At 49.6% G+C, this 27,534-nt stretch overlaps 2 protein-coding genes across 7 annotated transcripts in view; one reads left to right on the forward strand and one right to left on the reverse strand.

The window, feature by feature from the left end:
• The window catches only part of ZZZ3 (zinc finger ZZ-type containing 3), a 120,301-nt gene that overhangs the window by 75,760 nt on the left and 17,007 nt on the right, over positions 1 to 27,534 (forward strand). For 2 of the 5 annotated variants that reach the window (XM_074221133.1, XM_074221132.1), the window contains exons 4-13: positions 137 to 275; positions 2,610 to 2,757; positions 2,850 to 2,965; positions 3,396 to 3,467; positions 3,560 to 3,661; positions 4,582 to 4,677; positions 6,029 to 6,181; positions 8,514 to 8,648; positions 9,562 to 9,662; positions 10,337 to 14,555. In XM_074221133.1, coding sequence (XP_074077234.1) covers positions 137 to 275; positions 2,610 to 2,757; positions 2,850 to 2,965; positions 3,396 to 3,467; positions 3,560 to 3,661; positions 4,582 to 4,677; positions 6,029 to 6,181; positions 8,514 to 8,648; positions 9,562 to 9,662; positions 10,337 to 10,481 — 1,207 coding nt within the window. In that variant the 3' untranslated portion in view covers positions 10,482 to 14,555. Of the gene's footprint in view, positions 1 to 136; positions 276 to 2,609; positions 2,758 to 2,849; positions 2,966 to 3,395; positions 3,468 to 3,559; positions 3,662 to 4,581; positions 4,678 to 6,028; positions 6,182 to 8,513; positions 8,649 to 9,561; positions 9,663 to 10,336; positions 14,557 to 26,599; positions 27,515 to 27,534 lie in introns of those variants that run through there. The other 3 variants (XR_012475443.1, XR_012475442.1, XM_074221134.1) reach the window with 3 other exon arrangements.
• The window catches only part of AK5 (adenylate kinase 5), a 171,730-nt gene continuing 159,753 nt past the window's right edge, over positions 15,558 to 27,534 (reverse strand). For both annotated transcript variants that reach the window (XM_074221136.1, XM_074221137.1), the window contains exons 11-14: positions 24,535 to 24,698; positions 23,151 to 23,270; positions 19,342 to 19,518; positions 15,558 to 16,824 (exon numbers count right to left, since the gene is read on the reverse strand). In XM_074221136.1, coding sequence (XP_074077237.1) covers positions 16,756 to 16,824; positions 19,342 to 19,518; positions 23,151 to 23,270; positions 24,535 to 24,698 — 530 coding nt within the window. In that variant the 3' untranslated portion in view covers positions 15,558 to 16,755. The remainder of the gene's footprint in view (positions 16,825 to 19,341; positions 19,519 to 23,150; positions 23,271 to 24,534; positions 24,699 to 27,534) is intronic.

Consider the following 27,534-nt stretch of genomic DNA (forward strand, 5'->3'; position numbering starts at 1 on the left):
TTCAAGGGAAATGCTTGCTAAATATTTCAGGTAACGTTGACAAGACTGTGATGTAATAGTCGCTCATGGTTTGCACTCAGTTTGTCTTTGTTGTTGCTAGTGCGTTTTGGTGAGATGTCTCCCTTTGTCTCTGTAGTTATCAGAGACTCTTACAGACGATTGCCGTACTCGAGGCTCAACGTACTCAAGCAGTCCACGACCTCGAAAGTTTAGGCAGACACCAGAGAGAAGCCCTGAAAAATCCCATTGGATTTGTGGAAAAACTCCAGAAGAAGGTACCAAGTGGCTGTTTTTATCTGGTGTATTCTGTTGTATGGGGGTCATGTACATTGTGAAAAGATTTCTCTCCTTCCTCCTCCTCTTTCCCTGCCCCTGGGGGCGGGGGACTGTGGGGGGCCGGGCCCCTGCACCTTTTCCATCTGTTTTCTGATGCAAGCTTTTGGTAGTGGCCTGATGCTACTGCCCCCCAAGAGCTCCTCTGTTGTCTGGGGTGGGGTCACTTGGGGGGAGGGGACTTTTCTATAACAAGAGCTATTGAGGTTGCTGGGAAAGTACTTGAGGGTGTAGACTTTAATTACTTTCGCAAATCATTGAACAGAGAAAGAATTTCCCATTATTAAAAACAGCAGTCCTGTTAAAGTTCTTATGGCAAGTGGTCAAAAAAGCATGAACAAAAGACCAAAATATTTTGAATTTCCACATTCCTTTTTTGAAAAAAAAAAAAAAGCAAGTCTGGTAGGATGGTCTCCCAGAACGTGGTCTTCCGAGACACGGTGGAGGGTGCAAAGGGGACGGGCAGTGCCCAGGGCCTTGGATCAAGGGTCAGCAAGGCCAGAGAGACTTCTTAACTGGGTGATTCTGGGCAAGTCATTTCACCTGTTTGCTTCCGTTTCCTCGGCTGTAAAATGAAGATCATCATGGCCCTTGATTTCCAGGGTTGGGGGGAGGATCTGATGAATTCAAAGTGGTAAAGGACTTAGCCCAGAACACCTCCATATTAAGAGAACGGTGACCACCATCTTTTTGACTTTGATTTTTCATCCTCAGAGAGCTCTGGAATCTGGGTCTGTAGCAGGCTGGGTGCTCCCCTACTGCCCATACCCAGTTCTTTAGTCCCCTTCTGGGTCTTGAGCAGATGGAGGAGACCCCCATACATCTCTGATTCAGGTGCAGGATTTTGTTTGAACAGGTTCCTGATGATGCACATGTGCAGCACAGGTTGGGGTCCTGGCAGCGTCTGTCTAAGGATGGGGGGATCTTTCCTGGACTATTGGGACATTGGTGCTTTCAGGTCTTTGCCATGGGCCTCCTGCCACCCAAAGGTCATTGATTGGCCATTGTCTGTTTAGCCCTTGGCTTGAGGGAGATGGGCTTCTCAGTCACTGCTTCCTTCCTTCTTTTCCTAAATGATAGATTGTGAAATCACTTGGTTTTAGCTTTTCCATGCAAAAATTTAGATGTGCAGTGATCACAGAACTTTTCTATTCATGGGTAAGGCCTCCTCCTTGGGCAGCAAGGTGGTACCATAATATACAGAGCACTGACTTGAAGGCAGGAAGTCTCCTCTATACAAGTTCAAATCCAGTCTCAGACAGAGTAACCATGTGACTCTGGACAAGTCACTTAGCCCTGTTTGCCCCAGTTTCCTCATTTGCAAAATAAGCTGAAGAAGGACATGGCAGACCTTTCCAGTATCTCTGCCAAAAACAACCCAATAGGGTCCCGAAGAGTCAGACACGACTGAGTCAGCTGGCCGAAAGACGACACCTGGTGTAGTAGGAGGAGCCCTGGATTGGTCATCACTTGGCCACTGAGCCTCTGTAAAATGGCATGGGTGGAGTAGTTGACCTTGGGGTTCCTTCTCACTCTCAGCCCCAGACTCATTGGTAGCTGCTGGCTTCATGGTTCCTTGTGGTTTGCTTAACGGGCATCTGGTATTGTATGGAGCCTCACTCCATGTGCCGGGTGGCCAGTCCTTGACCTGTAGGATGCTGTTGAATGGGGCTTCTCTTCCTTGCCCCAGGGGCCTGGTCAGAGCAAAGGCCACGCTGCTCAGTAGAAGGATGGTGTTGACCGGTGCACTTCCGATGGCACGGAGTTGAGCGTGCTGGGCTTTCTTTGTGTGTTTTTTGAGGTCTTTGTGTTTGGCCGTCATCAGTTCGCCGTGTAGAGAAGGAGGCCTGTGGCTACAGCAGGCAGACCTGCTTTCAGGGATGGACTTGAGGGTGTTGTTGGGGTGGCTTGATGTTCTGATGCAAACAGGAGGACTAGAGGAGGAGATGATGCAGGTACCCTGAGGACTTTGGTGACTTAGTGGGTTGGGGGCTTCACTCTTGTAAACTTTCTTCTGTTTTTAATCACTTGTGTGGCTCTTTGTGCTTTCTTTCTGTTCGCAGTCAGACCGAGGCTCTTTTATGGAACCTTCTTAGCTTCTCCCTTTGGGGGACCCTTGGGATCTCTTCCCTTCCTCTGGGCCTCTCCCTTTTCAGTGGTTGTGTGGATGGGGAGAGCAGAAATGGCTGCTTCGTGAGGACTGCAGATTAGCAGGCGCTGTGAGTTATCTCGACATTAGATTTTGTTTCTCACTTGGATTTTTTTTTGTTTTCCAGACAGATCTAGGGCTTCCATTTCCACAGAGGGTTGTCCAGTTACCAGAGATTGCATGGGACCAATATACGAACAGCCTTGGAAACTTTGAACGGGAATTTAAAAACCGCAAACGCAACACAAGGAGGGTGAAATTGGTTTTTGATAAAGGTAAGTTCTCATCAGTCTCCACCCCCTTTTTAAGTGGACATTTTCATAATGAATTTTGGTTGAATGATTCCCTATTATGGTCTTGTTTGTAGTGGGTTTGCCTGCCAGACCAAAAAGTCCATTAGATCCTAAAAAGGACGGAGAGACCTTTTCCTATTCGGTGCTGCCTTTAAGCGATGGTCCTGAAGGTTCCAGTAACCGGCCCCAGGTAAGGGAAGGCTGTGGGAGAGGTTTTCTTAAAAAGCATTTACAAACTGGTACCTGGATAAGAGTGGTTCCTTGCTGTATTAGCATTAAAATGCCATCCCTTTTCACTTTGATATTTGCTTCTCTGGTCAGGGGCCTTTGGGCTCTGCCTTTTCAGGCTGCCACTTAGCCCAAACTAGCCTGGTGAGGCTTGGTAGAGTGACTGAGGGGAGACTCATGCAGCTCGTGGGGCCTTCCTGCCTCTTGAGGTCCTACACCATGGCCCAGCCTTTGCCTCCTTCTACCCAGAAGTCTGATTGAACTAGAAAAAGTCATTTGTCACGGTCCCCTCTGATGGGGGGAGGCCACAGAGTTTCCTCTGCTTAACTGAGAGGAAGATGATGAACATCTTCCTCCTTAAACTGTTTCTTCCTGGTTTTCTCTCTGACCAGATGATCAGGGGACGCCTGTGTGACGAGACCAAACCGGAGACATTTAATCAGCTCTGGACCGTGGAGGAGCAGGTAATGGGGCCCAGGCGAGCTGCGTCTCCCAAGCTAAGGGAACAGGAGTGTGCCTGAACTCTGTCACATGTGTGCTCCTGTGTTTTCTCTAGAAAAAATTGGAGCAGCTCCTCCTGAAGTACCCTCCTGAGGAGGTTGAGTCTCGGCGCTGGCAGAAGATTGCCGATGAGCTGGGCAACAGGACAGCCAAGCAGGTGGGGGGGCAGGCAGGGCAGCTCTCCCGGGACATCTGGTTACACTGGGGTGTTTTTACTGGAGGTGGGGGGGGGGCAAGTGTTTAGAGTCTGCACAGTGCACTGCTGGGGTGGCATGAGGCTGATCTCCAGGCCTGGAGTCTCTGTCATCCTAGAGCTGGGTACAGTGGCCCGGGGAAGGCCAGATGTACCCAGGGAGGCTGCCCCGTGTGCCCTGTCTCTCTGATGCTCATATTCACCCCCCCCCCCCCCCCCATAGACCACTCTACACTCCTCACATAGCACCCACCCCAGTCCACGGTGCTCTTTCTCACACACACAGATGCACAGGACTCATATACATACTTAGGTGTCCCACATATGTTTACACACTTACATACATTGGCCTATACAAGCTCACCAATACACTGCACACACACAAATGTCCACAGATATATTGCTCATGCCTCACATGCCCAGCTCTCTCTCTCACACACACACACACTCACTCACACTCTCTCTCTCTGTCTCTCTCTCTCTTCCCCTCCTCAGTTCTTTCCTCCCCTCACTCTGCTTCAAAGAGCTCCTGGTGGGTGACCAGTTGCAGCCCCTCCCCACCCCATGAGCCTGCCCATCACCACCCCCTACCTGCCTGCTGTGGGGTTGGGCTGGGCATAGGAAGGCCTCTGTTTTGCCCTAAGAGTTGTGGTTTTTTGTCTGGTCTCTTCCCATCACTCAGTATCTTGAGCCAGCCAAAGGACCATGCTCCCTACAGAAAGCACCTGGGGTCAGAAGGCCTCCTCTGGACCAGGTGGTGGCTCTCTCCTGTATCTGGCTCCCTGTCAGTACTAAGGCAGATTGAGGGATTTCAGTTTGTGGGCATAATTTTGAGGTTAGACAGCTCTCTCTGTTTCAGACTTTGCTTCTTTACTTCCTTGTAGGTTGCCAGCCGAGTCCAGAAGTATTTTATCAAGCTGACTAAAGCCGGCATTCCCGTTCCAGGCAGGACACCCAACTTGTACATGTACTCTAAAAAGGTAAAAGAAAGGAGACTGTAAGGCAGATTAGTGTCTTACTGGACAAGTTCACAGCTTTTGGGCCCAAGTTTAGGAAAACAGATAGTTTCATGGAGTTTTTCTCCAGTATGTATTGATGAACAGAAGAAGCCAGAGTAGGACCCATCCTTCCTGAGATCGGGGGAGTGGGGGGGTTCTCCTGAAGGAAGGCCCTCTCCGCCCTTTTTGTTCTTTTCTTTTCTGCCAGTTGCCATTGCTGTGTGAGCTGGCACTTGGCCTTGGTTCTCTCCTCTTCCCTACAAGTTACTCCATCTGCTTTCCCTCTGTGGGAAAAGGGAGGCTGTCTCTCAGACTCTTTTGCCTTTGTGAGGGATGGCTGAGCCGCCCATGGGCAGGTGAAGCCCCCATACAGTTTGACTGATTGCCCAAAGACCCAGAAGAAGGAAGGGGTCCGTTTTGCAACCCAATCTGGAACAGGACAAGTGTTGGGCTCAGAAAACTGACCTCCCCAGGCCCCAGAGGAGGGAGACTGGCCAAGGCCAACTGGTGTTAGGGACTGCAGCCTGGGACCAGTGAGCTCCACAGGCCTGGAATGATGGAGTCATTCTGGAGCCTGATAAAGAACTGGTCCCCACGCATTTGAAGGAGACAAGATGTGAGTCTTGGGGTAAAGTGAGAGAGGTCTGGATATCCCTTGTTTTATCTATAGTGCTCTGGCAGGACCAGGAGTTGCTGCCCTAAATGTGGCATGGGGGCTCTCTCTGGTCCCTGTTGGGCCAGGTAACCTTCAGTGTCTCTGGTCTTTCTGAGACAGAGTGGCCCTGGGGGACTAAGAGGGAATGACAGGGAATGACAGCAGTGCAAAGACAAAAATACACTCCCTGATTTTAGTTCGGCAGCTAGCACCATGCACTCCTGCCTCCAAGACTCCCCCTGTAATGCCATAGATAATAGGATAAAACACGGCATCTTAGACTGTGGCTGATCCAGGAGGTCTTGATGAGGCCTTCCTGGCTTCTCCAGGGTTTTCCAGTCTGACTAAGTCCTTGAGTGCTTGGAATTTCCCCTTCAACCTTCTCTAGCCTATTTTTCTCCCTTCAGCTTTCTTTTTTGTTTTATTCCATATGGCTTAGGGTTTGTATTCTGGCCAACATGTCCTGCTCCGCTCCTTGTTAGGGGGACTTCTTTCAGCATTTTCTGTTGGAATACAGGAAAGGGTCTGTTCCCTTGTTGTTTGAGCCAGAGAGGACTCACTTAGATCTGTCTGAGTCGGGGGAGCTGGGGATGCCCTCCTTACAAACTGGTTCTGCACATGCTTGATCTGGGATGGATTTCTGACTCGTCCTCTTAAACCGTGTGTTTTCTCATATAGTCTTCGACAAGCCGACGACAGCATCCCCTCAACAAGCATCTCTTCAAGCCTTCCACCTTCATGACTTCCCATGAACCTCCAGTGTATATGGATGAGGATGATGACAGGGCCAGCTTCCATAGCCATACAGACCCTGCGGTGGATGAAGCCTCAGTAAGTCCCTTTATCCTCTTGCATTGTGGGGCTGCTATGGACTTGCTGGGGAAAGGTGGTTTTGTCATGTTGCACCTGGTGTAGATTAAGGGGTCTTCTGGCATCATCTGGCAGAGCCCTGGAAAAGAAAGAGGCCTGCTCCTGCCATCCGAGTAGGGCTGCCCTGGCTCTTCTTGGAGAAGTGGGGCCATGCCCCAGCTTTGCCATTCAGAGCTCCTGGTTATCCCTTGCGGAGCTCATGTGGCAGGAGGGTCAAGCTCAAGGAGAAAGGATCCCCTCTGAAAGCCACCGAGTCACATTTTCCAGGGGCATTGTAATCTGGATCTGAACGCATGGCCTTCACTGGCCATACACGTCCTTGAAAAGATGTGCCCACAAAACAAATGCCACCATCTCCTTTCCACTTACTGTCCTTCTATTCCACATTGGGGATGTTGGGAAGGGGAGGAGGAGTGTGCTGAAGTGTCAGGAAAAAAAAAACACTTTTCTGTCTTCTTAGACTCAAAAGTTAATAACCCTTGTTTGACATGGCTCATTCTCATCCTGTTGCTGAGTTTAGGTTAGGCAGAGAGAGTGTTCACAGGATTTTCAGATGACAGGTTCCTTCCCATTGGCAGCATCTTTGGGAAAAAGAACCTTTTTCCGTTTGTCTGTGATGAAGGCAAATAACTGTGGCCATTGAGGGGAAAGGAAAAGGGAGAGAAGAGAAAGAAGAGAGGGAAGGAGGGAGGAGCAGGAGGGAGAGAGAGAGTAGAGGGAAAGAGGGAGGTGAGAAAGAAAGAAACTTGCCATTTAGAAGAAAAATGTGCAGTGTTTACGGTGCCATACATCATCAGAATGGATGAGTCACACTAGACTCTCGTGCTCTTAAATGTCAGAAAAGAGCAGTCTTGTTAACTCAGTGAAAATAAACTCAGAACACAAATTAGTCTTTGCCATTAATCCATTTGTGCTCCAAAACTGCTTGTCCAGTTCCCACGCCTGCACCAATTTATTATTGTCAAAGTTGTCACAGGGGTCTCCGGCTCTGGGGTCCAGCCTTGGCCCTGGGCCCCCCAGATTCTCCATGGCCATGGAGAAGTATTTTATCAAGCTGACTAAAGGGAAGCAGGGATAGATGGAGCCCCTACTTGTGCTCAGCTTTGGGTAGGTCAGTCAGATCAGGACTAAGCTGGTGAAGGGATAGATGACTTTGGGTGGAGAAAAGTGGGCATTGGTCTGGCTGTTTACACGGGAGAAAAGGTTAAAACTTTTAAGAATCTAGGGACTCTGTGGATGAGTTTTTACCTGAGGAAGGGAGGGCTGGTGTGTGATATGACAGTCAGGATTGATTGTGGTTAGTGTTTAAAAGAAGCTTTCTGACTCTCTCTGTGATCTGTTTAGTCATTCATTTCTGTCTTATTAATGACTTAACAGAAGTGGCCTCCTTCCTAACTGAAGGACTTGATCGACAATCTGGGGGCATCTTTTAGATTTAACTTTGCAAAGGAGGGCAGTTTAACCTCACAGCACAACCTCCACCGAAAGGCTTTTCTTTTTTAAAAAAATTAGTTTTTATTAATGTCTTTTGGTTTTGTATCACTTAAAATTTCCTCCCAACATTTTTCTCCTAGCCTCTTTGCCTAAAAAGTTGTTTCTTGTAACAAATATTTTTTAAAGTTTAAAAAAAGACAAAGAAAAAGAAAATGAAAAAACTAGCAAATCAATGCATTTTTCAAAATTGGCAGTTTAGTGGCTGGAAAAATATGCCATGTACAAGATCTAGCATCTCCCTGTTTTGCAAGGAGTGGGGTTGAGGGGTCTTCTCACTCTTCTTTGAGGTCAGGCTTATTCTTTGTAATTTTGCAATATTCCCTTTGAATTATTTTGTGTTTGTTTTTCCACATGTATGATTAGAATCACTGCTCCTGTTGTTTCCCATACTCCTCTGCTTCATCCCACATCCCATTTCTCCCTGCACAAGGATATTCCATTTGGGGTCTTGGAGACCGCTGGCTTCCTTGGGGTGTGAACCTGGGAATGGCATCCCTGGGTCAGGGGCCCAGGTGCTTTCCATTCTTAAGTGGTCTTCCTGATCCGCAGTGCCACCAACAATGCTTTTGTGGGTGAAACCTTGAGGTGGTTCTGATTTGCATGGATAGCAGTACTGCGTCGGAGGGCTCGAGTCTCTGCCAGGGTCTCCCTAGACCCTCTAAGATGCAGGCCAGGAGACTAAGGGGGAGGGGGCTGGACTGAGATGTGTGTCGGCTGTGGCCACCCTGGGATGGCGAGCCTGCTTTCCCATCAGCGGCCATGGTGCCTGCTCATCTTTGTGTGGGTTGCTACACCTCAGGATGAAGAGAGCATTCCTGTGCCCTGTCGGGAGTTCCCTGAGTACAAGGAGCTGCTGGAGCTGAAGAAGCTGAAGAAGAAGAAGCTGCAGCAGCTGCAGGCGGAGAGTGGCTTTGTGCAGCACGCCGGCTTCAAGGTATGAGGTGGCATTGTCATAGCCGCCACCAGGGAGGAGCTGGCCTCCAGGATGCTTCCCAGCAGGGGCAGGGGAGGGGGCACAGTCTGCTGGCCCTCTGGAAGGATCCTCTCAGATCCATTCTTCCCTCCATCTCTGGGGACTGGCTCAGAACTGGCATCGCCCTCCTGGAAGGCTCGTAGAAGAGGGTCATGTGCTCCCTTGTTAGGGGACCCAGATCTTGAGGGAGGCTGCTTCCCAGACTGTCTGAAGCAGAACCTGTGCACCCTGTTTGCGCAGAAGGCTTGGAAGGGCAGGAGACTGAGGCCCCCGCCGCCCACATCCATCCTTCTGTTCATCCAGACAAGAGAGTTTGGGCCACTCTTCCTGCTCTCTGGCCAGCTCCTAGCCTCCTTGGGCATTCCACCCACCACAAAGCCAGTCTCCCTTCAAATCCCTCCCCCAATCAGGAGTCCATCTCCACTGAGGCCCACTTCTGCCAGCTTTGATACCACTTCCTCCTTGCCTGGGGCTGCAAGGCTGCCCCTGTGGCATTTTGACCTCCTAGGCCCTTGCGCAGTAGACAGAGCTAGTTCTCCACCGTCTATCCTCCTTGTAGGAGCACCCCGAAGGCTCTTTTCTCCTCTCTTCAGCCCCTCCCTTCAGGACCAGGGTGCCTTCCCCCTTCTCATAGTCTGACAGAGGTGAGGGGTGCATGATCTGCGATCTGTGCGCTGCTTCCTAACAGGAGGGGGGGGGCATCAAACTTGGCTCATGGAACAAAGGTTTTCTTCAGGTTTCTTCAAAAGGATCCAGGGGAGTGGAGGGGAAAGTGATGACAAGCCCTGTTCCTAGTGTGGAAGATGAATCACATTTGGGCTGCCTTCCCCTCCCCCCTTGAAGGACCCCTGACTCTGTTCTGGCTTCCCTTTAGTGTGATAACTGTGGCATGGAGCCCATTCAGGGCATTCGCTGGCACTGCCAGGATTGCCCCCCGGAGATGTCCCTGGACTTCTGTGACTCCTGTTCAGACTGGTAAGTGACTTGTCTCCAAATCTCTGCATCCCCCAGGGCTCCCAGCTCAAAGTCAGGACCACCTGAGTTCAGATCCAGCCTCAGATCCTTCCCGCTTCTTGCGTGAAATGAGGCTTAAGGCTGTGACACTCATTCCAGAGCGCTTTCCATGTCTTTCTGTTATATTTACATGATGATAAAAAGATTCCCCCACTTTGGAAAGGAGGAGGTTGAAGCAGGCTTTTCAAATGAGACTAAAATGAAAATATGTTTTGCTTGACTTCACTATTTTTGCCTTCTCACTTTTCTTTAAAAATTTTGTTTTAAAATTATAGTTAGAGGGTCTGATCCTATCATGTCACCTCAGGAAGTTAAAATGATTGGATTGAGGGGGTGGCTAGGTGGCTCAGTGGATAGAGCACTGGCCCTGGAGTCAGGAGTACCTGAGTTCAAATGTGGCCTCAGACACTTAGTGATTGCCCTAGCTGTGTGACCTTTGGCAAATCACTTAACCCCATTTGCCTTGCAAAAACCTTAAAAAAAAATATTGGCTTGAATTGCATTTTGGGGAAAGAGCCCCATGTCCCAGAATGGGTTGGGGGGCATTGGTGTGCACCTGTGAGGGCACCTGGGTCCCGGGTCTTGCAGGACGTGCATGGTGACTGCTGTGTCTTGTGTGTGTGTGCTTTTTCCAGCCTCCATGAGACCGACTTCCACAAGGAGGATCACCAGCTAGAGCCCATTTACCGGGCAGAGACTTTCTTAGACAGAGACTACTGTGTGTCTCAAGGCACCAGCTACAGTTACCTGGACCCAAACTACTTCCCAGCCAACAGATGACATGGGAGAGACCTGGGCCAAGCTCCTCTTCCACACATAGCCATGGTACCGGTGTGCTCTCGGCTTTCCCTGGAAGGATGCTCCCCACCTGTTGGGCCCGCCCGCCGACCCACCGCAGGCAGGCGCCTCCCTGTGCATCCCCCATCTCGGGGCCCTGCTGGTGGTCCTCTCCGGGGGGGTGAGCTCCCATCGCGAGGCCACCCGAAGGCTTCAGACTAGGGCACAACCACGCTGTCAAGAAGATAAAGTATTTCTAGAAAGACCATTTCTAGGCTGCAGTTTTGTTGTGAAGACAAAGTTTTAACCAATGATGGTATTTGCTTCTAGGACCTCTTCTTCCCGACGTGTCCCGCCCCTGTCCAGTCGGCGCTGCTTTCTTAACCACAGTGACTGGCCCCTTGAACTGTCCTCCCCTCCCAACAGTGAAGCACTACCAGAGGCCCACGCCACATCGCCTCCGGGACCGGCTCGCGGTTGCCGTGTGTGAGTGTGATCGGTCGTCCCTCAGATCTATTTTTTAATGTCATGTTCTATAAGATTGATCATGTGATGTGTACACACTATGGTGAAAGTGCCAGTGGTAGTAACTGTGTCCAGTCTCTAATACTCCACATTAACTCCTTGAAAACGCACAGCCTCTGCCTCGGTGTCTGGAGTTGTCCCCGCAACTCAGCAAACAAAACTGCCTCCTTGAATCATCGTATGGTAAACATGCCCCTTTTGTAGTCTGCCCTGCCCCAGGAAAAGAGTGTATTTTTATTACTATTTAAACAAGTGGTTCCACTTTGTCTGCGCCGTGAGCGAGGGTTCCGTGCATCCTTTTATACTGCTGGGTTTTGTTGTGCACCATTTAAGACGTTTTGTATGTTTCTTCTTATCTGTGTATACCGTCTGTTCTTAAATAATGTTCATTTGTCAAGAGAACTGTGAGAAATAAACTCTGTGGATACTGTCTGTTTCTAGTAGAGCATGGCGGTGGTGACTTCCTTCCACACCCCAATCCCAGTGGCGGTGCTGCCCTGGGGCTGCCTTGCGCCAGCTCCCCAGGATGCACTCCACCTCAAGTTCAAAGACAAAAAAGGGAATTGGTGCAGTTTTTGTTTCAATGAGATGAGCTTGGATCATTCTATAGGAACTTGGTTCTGAGAAAACTTCATGGGAATGTTGAAAACATCTGCTAGAGAGCTTTATTTGCTTGAAAGTCCTAAGGTGCATGGAAATGGGTTAGATTCTTAGATTGATTGCCTAGAGTACCTAGAATGATCTAGAATTGCCTAGAATTTTGAGTTCATTGCCTGCTTCTGCTGCTTGTAGTTTTCAAAATACCAAAGGTGACAGCACTCCAGTTAGAAACACCATTCATAGAAATAAGTATTTTGAATGAAAATTATTTTATACATATAGTCTACTAGAAGAGACTCCGAATTTCACCCATTACCGGTGTGTTTCCAATCTTCATTCCTGCATGGCTGTCATAAAACCTACAGATTCACAAATGGCCATCCTCTTCCCACCTTAGTAGTCTTTGGGTATTGGCTGTTGAAAATACCGGGGAGCATGAGGCAAGACCTCACCTCAGTATAGACCATATCAGTTTCCTTTTAGGGTGTGGGGAAGATGACAGAAGTTGGGAAATGGGGACCCATTCTTGACTTTCCAAGGTAAATGAGATGGGGGTGACTTCTCATTTGCTGTACCCTGTTGGAAAGCACTGGATAGTCTTCATTTCAAGACCCCTGAAAGGCCACAGAGTTAGCTCCTGTTTAAGTAGACTTGCCACAGTAGCTCAGGATGGCACCGGCTTTTCTGGAATTCTTCAACAGGCATCATCCTGATGGAGGCATGAAGGCTAGGTTTCTGCTTTGAACCCCAGTTTCCCTGTCTTTAAAATAGGGGCACGTCCAGGGAAGCACAGGCTCGCCACTTAATTCCTTTGAGTGTTGGCTTCCATTGGTCAGATGAGGATGCTGAGTAGAAGGCTCTGAGGTGTGTTCCATCCATGTCCACACATCTCTCCTGCTGGTCTGTCTCTCTCTCTCTCTCTGCTTGTAGACCACAGCACTAGAGGGGTGAGCAAGTTGAGTGGGGTTCCTCCTGAAGCCTAGCTATAGCTAACAACTTTACAAGAAGTAGGGGTAATTTTTTTTTTCTTATCTAGCCACCTTTGGAAAATTCCTTTGTGGCATTAAGAATTTGAAACTTGAAGAGAATTTTCCTTCCTTTTTATTTCCTTCCTTCTGTTGAGTGATGGATTGATGGATGGGTTGTGGATGTAGCTCATGGGACATGGGTTTTTATCTCAATTCACTCATCCACTGTGGAGGGGAGAAGACACGTGATGCTGGGAAGGTGGTGGGTTCTTGAGATGTGGTAAAAGGTACATCCTTACCTACTGGAACACATCCCTATTCTGTCTGAAGGACTTTGGACCCCAGGAGAGTGGGCCTGAACCTGTCCGTCATGAGCTGAAGATTGGGCCTTGGGGATAGGGATGACTAACACACATAGGAAGACTGAGCCTGTGATCCTGTGCAAGCCTCTTTACACCTTAGGAAGTGCACCCTTGGACAAAAGTCCTGAATAGGCTGTGATTCATCGGGGGAGGGGGCTTCCACACAGGGCGGTTATAATCATGGCTGTGAAATCACTTCAGAAAGTGAGATGTCCAGTGAAAAGGGCATCTCCTCTCCCCCCGCCCCCAAATAATCAGAACAAAACAGAATTATGCCTGCTGGCTCTCACCCTGGAGTCTATTTTTCTTGCCAGTCCCCCTACCCCCAGAAAAAAAGGTGGTTTGGAGTGAGATGGGAGCGGGTCAGATGGGCCACACCTCTGGCTGCTGATCCAATAGTGTCCCTTTTTCTCCCTCTGCTTTTCACATTACTGAGCCTCTTGTAGTCTCCAGGAAGGACTGACCAAGCCACTATGCCTGGAGGCTCAGGTCATTTGGTCTGGCTTGGTGATTGGTCATATCATTGCCCCTTTCCCACACTGTGATTGATAGGGATTCTCTTTACTGATTGCAGCAAACCAGGTTTCTGATCCTGACCTGGGGACTCAGTGTTTCTGAAGATGTTTAGGGTATCTCTAGACTGCTATTAACTTTGGGTTACGTTCAAAGAAAACTTATAATCAGGTCAAGGGAAGTAATGCCATCAGAAGTGTTCCTGAAGAGTGGGGATGGGTTAGGTCATCCTGGGTTCTGCTCGCTTCCCTTTCTTCAAATATGGATCTGTAAGATGGGGCAGGGGCTTCTTTAGGAATAAAAGCAGCCGGGTGTGAAGCTGGGATGGGAAGGTCTCCTGCTTGTAGAACAGAAGGGGGAGCCATCACAGATCTGGAGTCTATCCCTCCACAATGGTGACTTGACCTAAACTCCTGTGATTCTGCTGCCCTCACCCTTGCCAAACTTGTATTTTTTATTTTATTTTATTTTTATTTTATTTTATTTTATTTTAATTTAATTTAATTTATTATTTTATTATTTTATTTTATTGTTCATTTGTTTTTTTTTGTTTTTTTTGCAAGGCAATAGAGTTAAGTGACTTGCCCAAGGCCACACAGCTAGGCAATTATTAAGTGTCTGAGGCTGGATTTGAACTTGGGTACTCCTGACTCCAGGGCCAGTGCTCTACCCACTGCCCCCAAACTTGTATTTTTGTCACTGTGGTCACCTGCTGCACCTACATATCGTAACACAGACACCCCTTAGTTTCCAGCTCTGCCACCATCAAAAGCCCTATCAGTACTTTGGTTTAGAGAGTTCCTTTTTCCTTTTGTTCTTTGGGGTTGGGTGACTGGGGCTTAGGTGACTTGTGGGTGGGAGAGTGGTTCACATTGCTTTCCAGAAGGGCTGGACCAGTTACGGCTTCACCAAGGATGCACCTTTTCCTTTGACTTCTCCATCTGATATGTGGGTGTCAAGTGGAGCCTTCCTGGTGTTGATGACACACACTGCTGACAGAAGACTTGAGGTACAAAATATCACCTTTTATTGGGGAGGGATGGAGCCAGGGGAGGAATCTGTTTTGCTTGGTTGCACATCTTTGCCATGAGGGTTTTGTTTGTTTGGAGTTTCCCGCCCCCCCCCCCCCCATAATAGAGAGAGGTGGGAAAAGGAGAATATCAGTTTTTCTTAATCGAAAAAAATTTTTAATTAAAACAAAAAAGAACCTGAAGGAAATCTAGACAGCCCTGAGCCCAAATTCTTGACTCCCCCAAGTCCAGAGGAGTCAAGTGTTGCCAGGCCACAGCCCCACAGCTTGTGATTGGTATTTGAAATTAGAGTCTGGACCTTTCCCATACTACCGTATTCTCCTGTCCAGGGGTTTTCCAAATAAACTGTCAGATCCAGGCTCCTCCAAGGGGTGGGTGGGCTGCAATTATATGGAAGTTAAGGAGGGGGGGTCAACATCCTTGTCAGGTCATTGTAGGGTGCCTCTCTCTTGACTACTGTTTTAGCATGTGGTTGTGATATGATGAAATGTTATTAAAAATCAAGGCCAAATCTGAATTCCTGGGGCAGAATGAGCAGAGAATTGATGGTTGTTGGGGGGATGCTTGCTGTTCATAAGAGCTGAGGAGGGGTTAGGGATTCTCTTGGCAGGGAGCAAGCTCCTTTTCACTGAAAGTGCTCAATATGAGGCTCAGTGTCTGGCTGAAGGACCCTGTTATGTGGGGGTACAGCCCTAGACCAGTGATATTAGGTCACAGATTTAGAGCCCCTTCCCCATCACCACCATCCTTCTAGAGCTGAAGGTTCCTAGCCAAACCCTTTCCCCTTGCAGGGTGATAGAAAGGACAGGCCGGTCCATGGTTGGAATGCTGTCAAGGGGCCCTTTGTTTGGACCTGGCCCAAGATCTCTCAAGTCACCGGGAGCCATCCCTTCAGGACCTTTGAGACCTTCCCAGGGACTTAAGGTGGCACCTGTTCTCCCATCCCTGCAATGATTCTGTTCTGGTTTAGCCACTGACCAAGAAGTCACAATTTTCAGTCTGTCTTTCATTTAACTTTATTGGTTTATCACATGGTCATTACAAGAAAAGCAATTTTTAAAATGCACATCTGCCCCAGAAATGATCTTAAATGAAGCAACAAGAGAAATCATGCAAGGGGGTGCTCTGGACTCTGGCAGTGATTGGTGGGGAGAAGCAGCAGCCATGACACACACTGGACCAGATGGCAGGAGCACAGAGGAGAGGCGCAGTCAGTGACCCCCAGAAGAGCAGGGTCTTCCCAGAGATGCACCCAGAACTGTGGAGGGGTTGTCATGAAGTAGGGCATCCTGAGGCGTCAGCCACACCCCATCCCAACACGTCCTTGTGAATCCCTTTCTCTAGGTGGGCTAGGGACAGGACAAGCACACAGTGGTGAAGCTGAGGATTGTGGTCAGATGTTGGATGGGGGGGGTGGGCAAGGGCATGCCCCACCCCCAGCTCCCTCATGGGGCTCATTGTCACAGGCTATCTGTAGATTCAGTCCTTATGCATTATTGATTAAGCTTCCTGTACCAGGCTTTCCAAATCAGACATTGATTGCCCATCTGCACAAGGATAAGAAAATCTTCCTGTCATGTTCATGAGCCTTGATGGTATTCAGAGCAACGGCCAGCTTCCGGCAAGAGCCTGGACTGTGGTGTCCTCAGCTGCTCCTGCCCGTAGGTCGGCCCTCCTGCCGCCCTGAGGGCCCCCAAGGAGTGACTGCCTGTCTCTGTTTCCCCACCCACAGCTGCCTCTGGCTTCCAGAAGCCAGCCGCAAGCCCTTTCTTTTTGACTGTTGACTCGATGTCAAGATCTTGTCCATCTACTGGACTGCTCTGGATTTGGAGAAGAGAGGGGGGGATGGGGGAACATGAAGGCACCAAATGATAGGAGAAAGATGACTGTGTAGGGTCCTCCTCTCATCATGAGGAGACCAAGACCTGCATTGACACTGGTGACCCCAATGAAGGGGGCCAACTGCTTAAAACCCTTGGGCTGCCACCTGTGCCTCCTGGGAGCTCCTACAGGCAGTAAGAGCTGGTCCTTGTGCCCTAGAAACTCGTGGAGAGGAGAGGGGTGAGGGTAGGGGGATGCTAGGGTGAGGACAGAAGAGGAAGAGGCTGAATGATGCCTAACACACCAGACGCTGACCCCAGCTACCCTTCGGGCTTCGGACGGTACTGTGGCCGGGACGCTTGTGGGACAGGAGAGGCTGAGCTTTGTACATATACCATGGTCTGGGCAGGACACGGAGCCTGGACTTGCGGGTTTTGTCTGCCCCTTTTGTCCTCCTTCAGAAGATGGAGTCAACAGCTGTGCAGACATGAAGAAATACTTCCTCAGGACTTCCCTCGCCATTTATCTAGGGTTCAAAGAAAAACAAATCAAGTTATCATTTTGGTAAGTCATGGTACATTCAGGTTTTTCAAAATGCAGCCTCTACTCCCAGTTTGTCCCACAATGCCTGCTTTTGGAACTTCAGAGGACATGAAACCTCAGACCTTTGAAATACAATCCTTAGAGACCATGGTGGGAGAGAGGGTTCCCAACTGTCCTTGGGGCTCTGGCCCACAAGGCCCTTCAGAAGCTCCAGGTGCTTGAACTTGCTCCCTCTGTAACCTTGGGCAAATGGCTTTAACATGTAGGGCCTCCCCCGTCTTTGCCTGTAAAATGGGGGTCTTTAACATTTCAGCTTCCACTGTGTGACTGCATGACTCCTACACCCTGTTTATGTGGCTGAGGTTGAGCCTGACCTCTGGAAACTACTCTCCCAGCCTCCCATCTGCAAAAGGATAGGTGACTTATTCAGGTCCCACAGCTGGTCAGAGCCTGTCTCCAGGGAGGACACGGGATCCACTGAGCCACAGTGGTAGGAGGGTAGACCATTGTACATAGGAAGGATCTAGACTTCAGAGAGAGGAAAGGATTTGCCCAGCACCCCGAGTGATGCTTGGAGCAGGGAGGCTGGAGTGTGGTGTCCGTTTGGGGCATATACAGACAACAGGGAGAGGAACAAAGGCTCTAATGGAGGAGAGAATGAAGAGTGACCATTTGGTGGTCTGAAGCCAGTGGGCATCCCAAGGCTGCAGAGGGGCCTCTCCCTGATCCCTGGCTGAATATGGGCACCGGATGCTCCCAGGGCAGCAGCTCTTCATGCCCCTGCCTACAGTCCCTGACGAAGTTCATGCAGTCCGAGAACCATGGAGAGCCAGCTTGACCCTTGTGTTCAGCCCCTTCTGATGGGATGTGGCTTTGTCCTTCCTGCTACCCGTGACCTTGGGCCCGTGAACTATTGAGTGTCTAAAGTGTTACACAGGGAGTTCTCAAAACCATCAAAGCTCGAGGCTATAACAAACTGTTGGTTCCTGTTTGACAACAAAGGAGAATTTAGTCCCCTAGGGACAAGGCTTCTCCCCACCACCCATTCACTGAAGCCTGAAGCTACACGAAGACTTTTGGGATGCCCTGAGGGTCTCCTGCCATCTTCACAACAGCCCTAGGTACAGATGAGGGAACCAAGGCACAGAGAGGTTGATAACTGTTACCTCCTCCTTGTACCTCCTTTTTTAACGAGTCTGGTTGGGATGGCCCAGAGTCCCTAGGTCAGAACAGAGCAGCACACGGGTAGGAAGAAGGGAAAAGTCCAGTAGGGCAGCAGCCCCTGAAGATGCTAGAAAGATGGGAGATGCTAGATGAAGCCAGGTAATGGAGGAGATGGGGGCTGGTCCATCCTCTAAGGGGATGTCTTCGTGTAACTGGGCCTATCCACTGCCTGCTACACTTGTGGATGGAACTGTCTGGTGAGCCAGGTATCAAAGTCCTGGTAAAATGTAGGGGGCATTCCCAGTCAATGGTCCCTTGTTTCCAGCCTCCCCTCCAGGTGTGCTTTGGCACCTCTCTTGGGGCTCCATCTCCAGCTGAACTAAGTGGCCTTGCCTCCAGAGAAGCTAGGTGCCTTCTCTCCCATCATGTCTGGGCCTTCCCCATCATGGTCTTTGAGGGAGTGGAGAAAGTCATCTCTCTCAGGTGCTGGAGACCAGGCTCCCGGAGGCCTGGGTCTGTGTGTCCTTCCCAAGGATGTTGAGGACGAGACCACAAGATTTCCTTCTCAACATCTACTGACACACAGGACCAAGGAGTGCACTTAGGTGACCAAAGTTCGGCTGCTTTGAGGCAGAGCATAGATCAGATTCTAAGACTTGGATCTAGGAGGCAGCTAAGAGGCCACTGCTGGCAACAGTCTCATTTCACAGAGGGGAAAACTGAGGCTGAGCTGGACCTTGTCTAGGGTCCCACAGGTAGGATTTGAACTCAGGTCTTCCCATCTTTGGCCCAGTGTCTATCCATGGGCCCTTTGTTTAGTACCCCAAAGGCAAACCCACAGGGCTGCCACTCCTCTTTTGTGGAATTTCTTGGAAGTCCTCCAGATGACCTCGGGGACCCCAAGCCAGGCCCTCATTGGACAGAGGGCTTCTGTGGCCAGGGTCCTAGGAAGAGCCCTGGACAGTTTACAGCTGAGCATCTCTGGAAAGGAAGAGCCCACCCTCTGGGGAGCTTTGCGAAGGAGGGAGGAGCCAGCTTTGGGCGGTGTGGTCTAATGAGAAGCCAGCCTGCCCCAGCGTCAGAAGGCCCATCAGAGCGCCACCCCCCAGAAGATGAGTACCCTAAAGCAGCCCCAGATGAGGAAACTGAAGCTAGAGGACATTTGCAGGGGTCAGCCAACTGTAAGCGTCGGAAGGAAGATTGGTATGCAGACATCTGGAGTCCAAGGCTAGCTCTGTCTAGGACACCCATGTCCGTTTCCCACTCTTCCCCTGCCCCAGGCCACTATCTCGGAGGCAGGAGCCATCAGCCCATCTCAGAGAAGGGAGAGACTCACCTTGTACAACTGTGAGTTCTTCTCATAGTGAGCAGTCACGGCCATTGAGGCCTGGTAGTAGGTCTGGATGCTCTTGGTGATGGCCTCGGGGCTGCTGTTGGGGTTCCTCTGGAGCAGCCTGTTGGTCATGGCATCCGCTGAGCACTCCATGCAGATCACCAACTGGGGCTCTCCAATCTGGGGGGACAGAGCAGGGCAACCCTCAGTTGCCTGTTAGGGACCTGGGAGACCCAAGGCTCTCAGTGAGGGCTGCCATAAACCCCAGCACCTGTGACTTCCTTCCCTCCCCTCCTAGAGGGTCCCAAAGCTGGAGAAAAGATCCCTGTTTATTTTCCTTTTGGGGTTTGCTCTTTTCCTTTTGTGGAAGGTACATCTTAGAGGCATGGCGGACTAGGCACAGTAGACCTTAGGAGATCCTGAGAAGTCAGGGAGAGGGAGCCTGCCTCGCTCCCTGTCCAGGTTGTGTGGAGGGACCTAAGGGCCCAATTTTCTGGAGCAGCTCCATTCAGTCAGCTTGGATCCCCTCTTGAAGGGGATGTTCATGTGCTCGGTAGCAGCTACTGGAAGTTGGGGCCCACTCCCTAGGACTGAATGAGTAAAGGGAAGAAGCTTTGGGGGGAATGGTGGTCCTTCTGTTCTTGTTCTATCTCCCCAGGATTATTGGTTAAATGAATCTGGCTGCTAATCCTTGGGGTTGAGGTGAGGGACATTTTGTCCTGAGAGAATAATCCCCCCCCCCGCCTTGAGGGGTGCTTTTAGAACTCTGAAAGAGGACTGCAACATGACTCTAGGCAGGGGGGTGTTGGGATCAGGGGTGCATCCAGGTTCAGGTGCAGGGGTGAAAAGAAGTCATTATCGATGGCCCAAGAGTGCGCTGCTTTGGGTGACAAGTGCTTCCCTTCATCAGATACATCCTCTGCCCGACTGGGAGATGGTGAGTGGTTTGCAGGCCAGTTAAAAGCATCCAGCAGTCCATGTTTTGTTTGGCTGTAGGGAGTCTGGATTTTGGGGGGAATAAGCTGTCTGGTCACAGTGTCTGAGGTGAGATTTGTACTTGGGTCCTCCTGACTCCAGAACTCTAGTCACTGTGCCTCCTCCCTGCCCCATCTGCTCAGTTTTTTGCTCCTCACCTGGGGAGATGTTCCAGGAACAGATTGAATTCTGGAAGCTCCCTAGGTCTCCCTCTGCCCCTGTCATTGTGGGGAGGGGTCCCCACTTCATGGAGTCAGCAGCTGGACTGTCTGAGGTGTCTGCAGCCAACAATCTTTCCCGACGTGGGTGCTCTCTGTGGGGGTCCAAGATCTCCCCAGGCTGCGGCTTGTTTAGAATGGAACAGAGCATTTGGGGATAAGGAGAGGAGGGCTCAGAACAGTCTTGTGGAAAGAGCCAGCCAGTGGACCGCACCAGTGAGACCCAAAGGTGACTGGGGGTCAGTCTCTGCCCTCAAGACTTGCACTCTACTGTGCTGGCCAGCATTGCTTATTTAGGAAGGACGTGGCTAAGGTGGAAAGTATCCCGAGGGTGCAACCAGGTTGGTCCCTGACCTAGGGCAGTGGGGGAGCTGTGAGAGTGGTCTTCAAGTATCCGAAGGGCTGCTCTGCAGAGGAGTCAAGAGGCCCCCGCCAGAGGTAGGGCTGGTGGCGGAGAGCTGGGGAGAGGGAACAACCCAGGAAGCCTCCTCCACAATGTGCTTCTTTGGGGAGGCCTTGGCTGCCTGGCCATGGAGGCCCTTCCGACTCTGGGTCCTCTTGGGGGTGCCCTAAGGGGAGACCTCTCTTTGCTCTTTTTGTCTTTATTCTCATAAAAAAATTAACTAGTAGTGAAAATGATGGAATTGATTTCATGATTTTTGAAAATCGTTTTTGATACTTTGGCATATAAGAATTATAAGAATTTGAATATCTAGTTTTACATTCAAATTCTTTTTATACCTTTTTTGAATCTTATTTTGAACAATAAATTTAAAATTTAATTAAAATTTAACAATCAATAAGAAAATTTAAATAACAAATTCAAATAAGTTGAGAACTTGATTTCCAAATAGAGCTGAAAGAGAAATCGTACAAATAGTCAAATGGGAGAACTTCACCTGTGACTGTTTACTAAGTCATAGTGATTTTTTTATCAGTCCCTCCTACAAACCAGACAAAGATTGCTTTGGTTCTTCCCTTAGGGTCAGTCCCTTCTTACAAATAATTGTAGTGTCGCACTGTCACATTTTTAACTGGTGGGTCCAGAGCCTACTTAAATTTTCCCTTTGGAAGATTTTTTTGGTTTTGCAAATAACTTACCCAAGGTCACACAGCTAAGTAATTATTGTGTCTGAGGCTGGATTTGAATTCAGGCCTGGTGCTGACTCCAGGGCCTGGTGCTCTATCTGCTGTGCACCTAGCTGCTCCCCCCACTTTGGAAGATTTTTAAACATGTTAGAAAATTTGATTTTTGTTTTTTCCTATGCAGATTAGAGAGTTTTATAGGGGACACACTTGTGTGGTTTTCATCCATGAAATCCCTTCATGTTGGGAGCATTTCCAAACTTGTTTTCAAAATGCTCTCCACAATTTGAGTTTCTTCTGAAAAGTAACCCTATTCTCCCTCCCTCATTTAACATCCAGCATGGCAGGTGAGTGAGCAAGTTTTTGGGAGGGGTTGGGCTTGAAAGGGGAAAAGACAAAGGCCAAAGGCTTCGATCAGAAGGTCCTAGAAAGCCCTTGCAGGGAGCTTCTCATTGCCTAAGATACTCAGGAGCCCCTGTTTCCTGGGAGCAGTCCTGGCTGGGGTGGAAGTTCATGGGGCCTGCCTGCTCTGGCCAGCCTGAGGGGAACCTTCCAGCCCATTGCTAGGTCTGGACCCTTGAGAGGACCTGGTCAGGAAGAGATTCCTTAGGTGGTAGGCCCCACAGCTGAGAGTTTGGAGGTGTGCACTTCTCTGAGAGAAGAGGGGAGCACCATGCTAGATGAACCCTCAAGGAGGAATTGTAGCCACAAGACCCTCTCTTTATGAATCCGCAGGTCTGATGGGAAGGTGGAGGCCTACCCAGGAGCTCCAAGGGTTGCCTGACAAGTCAAACCCTGAGGAAGGGGCGGGATAGAACACAGTGGGGAAGAAGGACCCTCTGGAGAGGCGGCCAGATCACTGGACACATCATCACTTTCTATACAGATGGTGTGCACAGTGGAGGGGTCCGCATGCTCCTCCTTGTTCCCATTTAGTATTCACCTTTCTCTTAGGGTTCTTCTGGGGGGGGGGGTGTTTGTTTTTATTGGATTTGTCTCAGTCTACTAGGCCACACAGAGGCCCCCCAGGAGGATCTCCTCACTGTTTCTCCCCCCCAAGTCTTAGAGGCTGCATTTTTGGTGGATGTAATGATGCTCTGATGTTGAAACATCATGAATAGGGCCTTCGTGTCCTCGTTGGCATCTGCTTTTACTGAGGTCTCCTCTGAAATCACGACTAACACCCTGGCTTTTGAGATCTTGAAGCATCAGAGATCGCACCCCAGCCTCTCAATTTACAGCTTTGTGGGGAAAATGCTGCTGCTTCTCAGATGGGTTCTGTGGGGGGAGCCAGGCAAGTTTATCTTACGTGTTTGTGTTTGTGTGTGTGTGTGTGTAGGCAAGCTACTGTCAGAAATTTTCCAGAACTTGGGGCTGGGGCCGATGAGCCAGAGACTTGGCCCCTAGAACAAGGCCCAGTGGTCCACTCTGAACCTTTGATCCCCTAAGGAGGAGACCCCTTCTCAGATTCTTCCTGCCTGTCCCATCCTGCAGGAATTAGCCTAATCAAAAGTGCAAATCACAGGACCTCACCCTTCGCTCAAACTCTTCACCCTGCTTCACTTCCTGGGGATAGCCCTCGATCAGGAAACCCTTCTCCTCTCCTCCCAGGTGGGCAGCCAAGGCTTCCTTCAGGAGCTCAAGAACAAGGCCCTGGGGAAAGAGAGGAAGAGATGGGCCTCAGAAGGGTTCTGCATGGGGAGAGAGGCAGACACGGACCCATTAAATAGCAGATTATGGTAAAAAATATAAATTAGTTGGGGGGGGAGGCCAGCTTCCAGCCAGCTAAACTCCACAAGTCTGATATGCCCACTGTGAGCCAAGTGCTATACAAAGACAAGCAAGGACAGACCCTGCCCGGAGAAGCATCCAGTCTGCTAACAAGGAGGGTCCCAGTAAGGACAGGATTGATGGAATGAAATGGGGATCTAGGAAGGTGAGAGGGCCAAGAAATCACTAGCAGCTGGGGGAGGGGGCAGGGGCAGGAGATCAGAGATGATTGTCCAGACACTTTAGTCTCTTGGGGAACCCTCAAAAATGTGGATCAGCCCCTGTCCAATCGAGAGGCGGTTTTGGAGTGCGAGGCTTGGGTTAGCAGCCTGCTCCAGCCTCTAGTTTCCTTGTCTGAGAGATGGGGATGACTGCCCTGAATGCAATGGGGGGCCAACTGAGGATTCTGAACAGGATGATGAGGGGTCAGCTCTGTGACCTGGTGAATTCTCTTGGTAGCTTTGCGAAGAGAAGGGAAGTGAATTGGTTTCACTGCCAATTGGGGGAGGATAGTGTCTCTCATGGTAGAGAGACCCTAGCCCAGTACTAAGGACCCTGGACCCAGGGTCATAACAGGTCTGGGACAGCTGGCATGGCAAAGAACAAGAGAAGTCCAGAGGGGAAGGTGTGTCCCTCAGATAAGTGGAGCAGAGACTGAATTCTTTCATCCAATCTGGGCCCAGACTGTTCTTATCCAATTTTGCTCCCCAGGGGTCACAGCCCTTAGTCTTTCCTCCCCCTTGGTCCTAAAGTGAAGCCTCTGACCAGGTGGATGACTGGCTGTCAGCACACTTGAGAAGTCCAGCCTTTGCCCCTTGTCTGCCCCCTCTTCCTTAGGGCTCATCTTGGGGATGGACTTGCACCCCCCAGCAGAACTGTCTTCAGGAAAGGCTTGAGTCTATACCTTAGTGTCTGAGGAAGCCCTTGACTTCATTCTCCTGGGATATTTTACTTTGATTCCAGGTGGAAGGGGCCACCACATTTGATAAACAAGGAAACTAAGGCCCAGAGTGGGCTTTGAATTGTGGGAGAGAGCTGCTGATTCCTCTTGGGGAGGTGGGGGTGCCCTCACATCTGGGGACTAAAGAGTTGGGCGGCTCCTGAGCCCAGTGGACCCCTCCACAATCTCCATGCCCCATCCCCTTACCGTGGGCGCTGGGTCTCCTCGCTCCAGGTGCTCTCTGATCACTTGGCTTCTCTCTGATGCCAAGGCCAGCTCATCCCTCAGCAGCTCAGCAGTAGAGATGTGAATGAAGCCATATTTCTGGACCAACTTCTCACACTGGGTTCCCTTGCCAGAGCCAGGGCCACCTTGAAGAGGAAGGAAAGACTGCTAGGTAGGTATTCCTGTCCTGGAACAAGCCAGGGGAGAGCCCCCCTTTTCCTTTCCCCATTTTAGGGCACAGAATAGTGAGGGATCATGAACCCCTCTGAGGGACACATTCAGGGCATTGCAAGCCCTTCCCGGTGTGGCTTCCTGTCTGATTTTTTTTTAATTTTTTTTTTTTTTTTTTAGGTGTCTGATTTCTTAGAACTGACTTGAACCCTCATGCATTCTGGCTCTCCTACAAGTCATTGGCATTTCCTTCCTCTCTGGAAGCCATGCCAGCTAGCTCCCTTCAAGGCCCAGTGCAGGGACGTTGCACCATTCGTCTTCTCTGTCCATCACCTCCCGAAAATTTCATTTGTGTGTATTTTGTTTGTTGCACCTCCCCCCCCCACCTCCATGCAGTCTCCCTGAGGGCAGGGACCCATGGTCCCTGCTGTTTGCCTTGGCATTCAGTACCCAGCCAGGCATGCCACATAATTGGTACTTTATAATGACACCCGGCTGGGGGCCAGCAATCACCCATCAGGAAGGGGTCTGGCTGGGAGAAGGGTCAGACCTGACACCTCCCAAGGCCCCTCCAAGATCTCCCCTCTCATGCCTGCTCTCCTGTCCTGTAGTTCAGGTTTCTTCTGGTTGAGGCTACAGCTTTTTAAGATTTAAAAACAAACTGGAAAAAACTCACCCAGCCCCTTCATCAAAATTGGTATCAGTGTAACTCCATTCATTAAAAGCACGTTTCTCCCATCACTGAGTGACTGTAGAGAATTCTATAGTAGTGAAAACTAGCTTACTTGGTTGTATTTTGGCATCATCATGAAATATGGGGAGGGCATTGTAGAAAGAGGAAGATTGTTGCCCCTTTCCTTCTGATTACCTTGGGTTTCAGGAGGAGTGCCTTCGGTGGGGGGGTCCATTGAGGGAATGTCTACACTGAGGAGTAGGACCAGATAAGTGATTTCATATTGAGAGTATGTATATTGATCTGTATGCATTTATGTGGGGGTGGGGGAATAGCTATAAGTGGATATGTGTGTGGATGTATATAAGGCAAACAGGGAAAAAAAAAGCTTCCCTAGCTTTGACTTGGTGGGAAATTGGGAAGACGTGCACATTTTCTGCTTTAAAATCTTGGAATTTCAGAGCTTCCAGCCCCTCCGTGGTCTGTGAATCTTCAGAAACCTCTCCCAAACGTCTGTCTGACCAACAGACACTCTTAACCCTGCAGAGCTTGGCCTCACTCTCTAAATGAGTGAAGCAACTGTCTGGCATTTCCTCCACTGGCCTGTCCATCATCTTCTCTATGGGGCCTACATGTGGAATGCCGGTACCTTGTCCAGTTCAGATCCCTCCATCTCGTTGGTCAGGAAGAGAAGGAAATCAGTGAGATGATTTATTCCTAGTAGATCCTCAGAGATGGGAGGGATTCCTGCTGTCTCCTCTCTGGGAGACCTGGGACAGTTTGGGGCTGATGCTGGGCCTCTGCCACCTTTCCCTTACTCTGAGCATCAGAGAATGCCCCTTCCTGGGGCATCTGATGACAAAAATGAAGGAGGAACTTTGGGGTGCAGTTCCATGGTGAAGACATTTCGAAACCATGTCTTCCTGTACCGTCCGCTCTTTGTCATTGTCCTTGTCAGCTTTGGCAATGATAGCTACAGGAGCTAACTGTGCAGGATGTAAGAAGGTGGGAATTGCTTTTCTTTGGTTAGCCACATGTGTATTCACAAAGGTTGGTCTTTTATTTGGGGGAGAGAAAATAAATGCTTTATACTTGAAAAAGTGAAAAAAAATTAAAAAGAAACTGAAAGGAACAAAAGCAAAAGAAAAAATGAAAAAAGATTTGCAAAGAGTATCATCAAACTGTTTCCTCTCTCAACTACAGTGAAACTACCAAACTTGGACTTTAAATATCACAATCCCTGACGTGCCTCCAGAGGAGGAAAAGATGGCCCTAAGGAGAACAATAAGAATGGAACCCAGTTGGACCAAGTTATGTAGAAGAGGCAGCTGCAAGAACATCAGGGACTGATCGCCCCCCACAGCCTAGTCTTCCACCTCTACAATCATCACTTCATTTTCTCTACAGGAACAAAACCTTTGTTGGGCAGAGGAAGGACAGCATCTCCTGGCTAATAGGGCCTTTCCCAAGGTAAGTAGGGAGGTAAGAAAAGAATACTGATGACGTTTGATGAGTTTGATGCTTCTACATCACTTAGATTTCAGTGAAGCAGTCTGGCAGAGTCTCCCAGGTTCCTTTTTGGGGAAACATGGAGATAGATAGTATACATGATAATACACTAGTAGCCAATAGCTCGAGAGCTGAACTTCTAGATCCAGGAAGAACTGAGTTCAAATCCAGTTTCAGATGTTTTGGTGACCTCTGATCTAAGGGATTCTAGTGTTTGGTTGTACATGGAGGGAAGATGACTCCTTCCCTTGGGCATTCTCAGCCAGGTACTGAGCCCCCCTTCTTCCTGCTCTCGTCATTGCCCTTGGCTCCACACCTGCAGAGCTACTTCTCAGGGGTTCCCTGATATGTAGAAGTGAGATGCAAAGACAGACATCTTTGTGGAAGAAATGCTGCCCCAATTGTACCCTTGTCTGTGTGGATGTGACTGTCGTCAAGACTTTCGAGGAAATCTAAGCTAAGACAGTGCTAGAATTAGTGGAAAACTCCACAGTAAGAGGGAGGAACATTGGAGTCAGAAATGCAACCCACGGCTCAGCCTCCAATCAGAAAGAAATGGAAAATGACTTGGTTTGCCCAAGGGAAAAAGCCCCAGATCGAAGTTTTGTCTACTTTGGAATATTTATAAG

This window comes from Macrotis lagotis, chromosome 2 (assembly GCF_037893015.1).
Source record: "Macrotis lagotis isolate mMagLag1 chromosome 2, bilby.v1.9.chrom.fasta, whole genome shotgun sequence".
NCBI classification, from domain to species: Eukaryota; Metazoa; Chordata; class Mammalia; order Peramelemorphia; family Peramelidae; genus Macrotis; species Macrotis lagotis.